The sequence below is a fragment of the Saimiri boliviensis genome, chromosome 13, assembly GCF_048565385.1.
Source record: "Saimiri boliviensis isolate mSaiBol1 chromosome 13, mSaiBol1.pri, whole genome shotgun sequence".
Classification (NCBI taxonomy): domain Eukaryota; kingdom Metazoa; phylum Chordata; class Mammalia; order Primates; family Cebidae; genus Saimiri; species Saimiri boliviensis.
The window spans coordinates 18,621,846-18,627,913 of NC_133461.1; the positions used below are offsets into that span (position 1 = coordinate 18,621,846).

Genomic DNA, 6,068 nt, shown 5'->3' on the forward strand with positions numbered 1-6,068 from the left:
ATCTCCACCTCCTGGGTTCAGGCAATTCTCCTGCCTCAGCCTCCCAAGTAGCTGGGACTATAAGTGTGCACCACCATGCCCAGATAATTTTTGTATTTTTAGTAGAGACGGGGTTTCACCAAGTTGACCAGGATGGTCTCGATCTCTTGACCTTGTGATCCACCCGCCTCGGCCTCCCAAAGTGCTGGGATTATAGGTGTGAGTCATCACACCCGGCCTAACAACATTTTACAAGATACAGATGATTAGGCATTCAGAAATATAGGGGAGGGGAGTTGAAAGTGTGAGTTCTGCTCTGTGCAGTCATGCAAGAGACAGGCTCTTTTCATAATATGGTCCTGTCACCTGTAACATGAGATTTCAAAGACGCTGTACAGTTATCTACTGATAGACAGGAGAGGAAAGTTGTATAAAATTATGAAAGGGGTAACCCGATGAGCATCACTGTCGACATACCATCAGCTAGAATTTAGTCATAAGGTCCTACCTAATTCCAAAGGTGGATGGAAGACGTTAATTTAGCTCAATGCTCAGGAACAATACTTAGTATTGTCTCTGTCACAAAATGAAAGAGGATACAGTCCCAACCTAAGTTACTAAGATCCACAATTAATCCTTAAATAAGCAGCTACAAACTATACAGTGCTAAACCAAAAATAATCATAGAAAAAAGAATATACAAACTTTCGTATAATCTGGAGTTCAGTTAATTTCAAAAGTAACTCTGCTGCAATCTTTCAAACCAGCTTAAGCAAAATATTTAGAAACTTCAATAAATAACTAGCATCACCAGTCTTGGCTTGAATAAGTAAAGTTACTAAGGTATTTGTTCAACTTACAAAGCATTAAACTGTGCAGGTTAAAAAAAAAAAAAAGTTGCTTAAAAATAAATAGAATGCAGCTTAATTATTATTTTCCTGAGTTCAGAGTAAACATAGTTACATTAATGACATACGAGTTTAAAATATTGTAAATAAAAAGCACCTTTTTCAGCTACAACAGAAATTCTTCAGTGGAGAAATATCAGATATTAGCGCATTAAAATAAACCCCTTTTTGAACCATTCATAATTTATAGCTACGTACATAGTTCTTCCAGCCAGCCATACCATGTCGATCTGTATCATTAAATAACCTCTTTGTTTCAGGTATTTTAAATTAAAGCACTACTGCCTGGGTTCTTAATTTTAAAAAAATTAAGAGGGTAAATAAATTGAGTATCCTAGCCAAAAAGCTGAGTTTCTGTCTGTCTGTCTCTCTCTCTCTCTCTCTGTCACACACACACACACACACACACACACACACACACACACACAGGTTATCTCTCTTTTACATAAGAATGAACCTGGCTGCTTCAAGATAAGTCGTTCTGATATCACAGAATGGCCTCTAGGGATCAAGTTGTTTTCCCTGAAAACTTGGAGAGGGAAATTCAGTCTCTCCTATCCCGCTTGCTTCCCGACTTCAGACTTTAGGAGCTTCTGCACTGTGTCGCCCTGCAATTTGTCTCTCTGAAACATAATCCTGTCTCACAGACTCCCACTGCATTAGGATTGGTCAGAAGGAAGCAGAGGAGGAGCCACTGTGAACATGTTTTTTCCTCTCCACACACCATAAAATCAGCGGCTGGCGCCTACAGCCCCTAACGCTCAAAGCAGTGCTCAGGCTGGAAGCAGATGCTTCCCGAGAGGCAGCGGACGTGAGCATGTGCGCACAGATTCGTCTCCCAATGGCACGGCAGCTTCTAGGAAAATTATTTTGAACAGACTTGAATGCGAAAGATTAAAGTTAAAGCAGAAGTGAGAACAAAAAAGCAAACAGCAGACTCTCTCAACTGAGAATCAATATTTTGAAGCCCAAGATTTTAAAGTGATGACGATCAGAGTCGTACCTAAAAGAAACTAAAAACTCCATGTCAAGCTCTGGACTTGGGACATTTATGCACAGGAGGCAAGGCAATTTTAGCCTCACAACTTTCAGACAGATAAAGACTTGGAGGAAATAACTGGGCCGACTCCCTGACCCAGGAGGTTAATTCAGGGGGACACTGGAATCCTCCTGCCAGCATGGTGAACTCCACCCACCGTGGGATGCACACTTCTCTGCACTTCTGGAACCGCAGCAGCTACAGACTGCACAGCAATGCCAGTGAGTCCCTTGGAAAAGGCTACTCTGATGGAGGGTGCTACGAGCAACTTTTTGTCTCTCCTGAGGTGTTTGTGACGCTGGGTGTCATCAGCTTGTTGGAGAATATCTTAGTGATTGTGGCAATAGCCAAGAACAAGAATCTGCATTCACCCATGTACTTTTTCATCTGCAGCCTGGCTGTGGCTGATATGCTGGTGAGCGTTTCAAATGGATCAGAAACCATTGTCATCACCCTATTAAACAGTACAGATACGGACGCACAGAGTTTCACAGTGAATATTGATAATGTCATTGACTCGGTGATCTGTAGCTCCTTGCTTGCATCCATTTGCAGCCTGCTTTCAATCGCAGTGGACAGGTATTTTACTATCTTCTATGCTCTCCAGTACCATAACATTATGACAGTTAAGCGGGTTGGGATCACCATAAGTTGTATCTGGGCAGCTTGCACGGTGTCAGGCATTTTGTTCATCATTTACTCAGATAGTAGTGCTGTCATCATCTGCCTCATCACCATGTTCTTCACCATGCTGGCTCTCATGGCTTCTCTCTATGTCCACATGTTCCTGATGGCCAGGCTTCACATTAAGAGGATCGCTGTCCTCCCTGGCACTGGTGCCATCCGCCAAGGTGCCAATATGAAGGGGGCGATTACCTTGACCATCCTGATTGGCGTCTTTGTTGTCTGCTGGGCCCCATTCTTCCTCCACTTAATATTCTACATCTCTTGTCCTCAGAATCCATATTGTGTGTGCTTCATGTCACACTTTAACTTGTATCTCATACTGATCATGTGTAATTCAATCATCGATCCTCTGATTTATGCACTCCGGAGCCAAGAACTGAGGAAAACCTTCAAAGAGATCATCTGTTGCTATCCCTTGGGAAGCCTTTGTGACTTGTCTAGCAGATACTAAATGGGGACAGAGCACGCAACACAGAAACATGCATAAAAGACTTTTTCACTCTTAACCTACCTGAATATTGTTACTTCTGCAACAGCTTTTTCATCTGTGTAGGGTACCGATTGAGAATATCCATTGTGTAAATTTATGATTCTTAATGAGAAAAAATGTCTAGTTTCTGTATTATTTCTAATGTCATGCTACTTTTTGGCCATAAAGTGTTATTCTGTGTTATAGATTGTAGGCACTATGGATTTACAAAATGAAAAGTCCTTATTAAAAGCTTAACAATGTCTCTTTCTTGTTATTCATAAGCATTGGACATTTTGCATGCTTCAGCAACATAGGAATCAGGGCTTCATTGAATATATTTTAATAAATGCTTTATTATATTACACTACACACCACTGAAGTGTAGAGATTTCATTCTAGCAGTTAAGGGAAAATAAGACGAGATGCGTAATCATTTTAAAAAATAATATCATCACTGAAATTTCAAGTAATTTAATTAAAGGTTTGTTCATCTTCCCTGTGAAGTAGAAATGAGGCTCCTCTTGACAGAAAAACAAGTACTGAAAAAAGAGAGATGCTGAGTCAGAAAACTATGTGTGCTTCTGAAACACAGATTCATCTGCCTTAGCAAACAGTCTGATAGTTCACACAGGCAATTCAGTTTCAGGTGGGGATGGGAAATGGCAGCTATGGAGATGAAAGTGTTCTGGAAACCCTAAGTTGCCATCTCAAGATAAATTTCCTGATACCGAATTATCCCTAAACAATATTAATAAAACAGAGAATGGAGTATTTATGTCCCCTTTAATCAGGAATTCAGCATCTTCGGAAGGGTCCAGAAAAGGTGATATTGTACTGAGAGATTTAGCTTCCTGTTGCTGGAGAACTACAGGACTGATGCCAAATTCTTTCTCGTCTCACATGAAAGTGACTTGCTGCTTATTTTTTGAACTGGAATACAAATGTTGATTATCAAGGATTTGAAATTTCAAAGCCAAATTCATAGCACAAGTGTTTTCCGGCAATATTTGTAAATATCTAAAATAAGGGTACCTGTGATGCTGGTACATTTTAAGCAGGAGGGAAGGCACCCACCAAACCCCAGAGGATGTCATGCAATAAACTAGCCTTCCACAGCCACTTCTTGAAGACTAAACATGCTTTGCTCCAAAATAATCCTATAGATTTGGCCACTGATAAATAAAATTTGTACTGTACTTTCTAATCTGTCATTTAAAATAAAGAAAAATCAAATATTAGGTTGAGGATTACCAGCTAACTATCTTGTGATTTACAGGGTTTTCAAATGCTCATGGGCAGAGGTCATATGCAAAGATATTCCTTGACTTAAATCTAATTGTTTTACACTGATTATAAGACCCAAGAAACACTTTCAGCATTCGTCTGAAAACACTACCTTAAAGTATAATGAAGTTAAAGTTTACACATAAGAAATCGTACTAAGGCTGAATTTTAATTCCACTGCAATTCTTCTATTTTGAAGCAAAACTGAATGTGAAGATTTAAATATACACTAATGTAACAGTCATAGTCCATAGCAGTAGAGGAACATAGATGAGGTTTTTGTCATTGCTACGATTCCTGACCATTCTTTCATTTAATGATTCTGAAAAATCCCAGGACTAGAGAAATGAAAAAGAGAGCCATAGCACGTCCATCTTCTGTGGTGGCTGCCCTTCCCAGTTTATTCTATTTCTCCTCCAAGTGTCATCTCAGATGCTCAGAAGGAAATCCTGGCTCCCTCCTCTCCAGGTTCATACCTTCTCCTGAAGCGGTTTACAGTGTTACAGTCTGTTTATACCATGAACGAGCCATGTAACACCAGCCTCCCCTATATGCCCATGGTACCACATTGGACTTTAGCTCCTTTAAGTGCAGAAACTGTCTCTAACTCATTTTTTCTCTATTCTCTAAATCTTCCCCTATTCCAGTTACTTCCTTTTATTCAAGTAAAGTCAAGATTCTTCCAGAGGGCAGGCCTTACTCAAGCTACCTCTAAGCTCTATCCCACATCCAGTGAAATTAAGAGACCCACCAGCTCTAGTTGGATTGTTATTGGATTAACTGGGGCAGTGTAATGGTTTAAAACTGCAGGCATAATCAAGTATATTTAGTATGAATACAGGAGGGAGCAGAGAGTCAGACTAGCGCTGGAGATTTGGAGAAAACAAGCTCAAAGTATACAAAATGAAGTCACTGTAGTGATCATGGCTACTAGAGCAGATGTGGAGAAAGTGGTTATTCCAAGCAGGTAACTTTAAATACATTAGGAGCAAAGAACTGAGATTGACAGAGTTGCATGAGAACATTCCCCACAAGGAAATGGGATTATATTTCTGCTCCATTCACCTTATATCTAACAACATCATGTCATCACAACTTTAAAACTTATCCAACCAGGATATTCAGATTCCTCTTTGGTTCCCCAGTTCCACATCGTAGTCTCGCTTTGCTTGCTGTTTTATTTTTGTGCATTCTGCCTCTTCTGTTTGCACGTAAGCCCCTTAGAGACAAGGCTTATGCTTATATTTGTATTGCCACAGGGAATAACATATTTCATATTTGACACATTAGAAAGACTGAAAAAATCTAGAGAGATAAAATAGTCTTGACTTCTGAAAGTGGTTTCCCATTGAGTCTCACCTTGAGCATTCTTGATGCTGCATCTATTTCAGTGTTGGCAATGATGACAGATTGGGGCAGAACTTGATTCTGCAGCAGCTGCCCAGCCATCACTGTCTCTCCTTACCTTGAGTGTATTCAGGGAAGGACAGCAGAAGACATGGTGGTCACTGGGAAAGCAAGTGGGTCAGGCATTGTTGCACACAGAAATGTGACAAGGACAACCTCTAGCCACCCTTCTGAAAATCCATGATCAACAAATAGAGAGATGTGGAATATAGCACAAATGAAATAATAAGGGAAGGTCTGTCCCATTAGATGATCTTGGCTTTACTACATACAGTAGAAGTAATTAGTAATT

General features: G+C 40.1%; 1 protein-coding gene across 1 annotated transcript; it reads left to right on the plus strand.

Annotated features, from left to right (window-relative positions):
* Window positions 1-1,643: 1,643 nt before the first annotated feature.
* On the plus strand, window positions 1,644-3,347 carry MC4R (melanocortin 4 receptor). Its single transcript, XM_003926026.4, has one exon. It carries the CDS (start codon window positions 2,066-2,068, stop codon window positions 3,062-3,064), a length of 999 nt encoding a protein of 332 aa, XP_003926075.1. The 5' UTR covers window positions 1,644-2,065; the 3' UTR covers window positions 3,065-3,347.
* Window positions 3,348-6,068: the final 2,721 nt, after the last annotated feature.

What these genes read in the sequence shown, in the direction of transcription:
- MC4R (XM_003926026.4), top strand. Translation starts at nt 2,066, where the DNA reads ATGGTGAACTCCACCCACCGTGGGATGCACACTTCTCTGCACTTCTGG.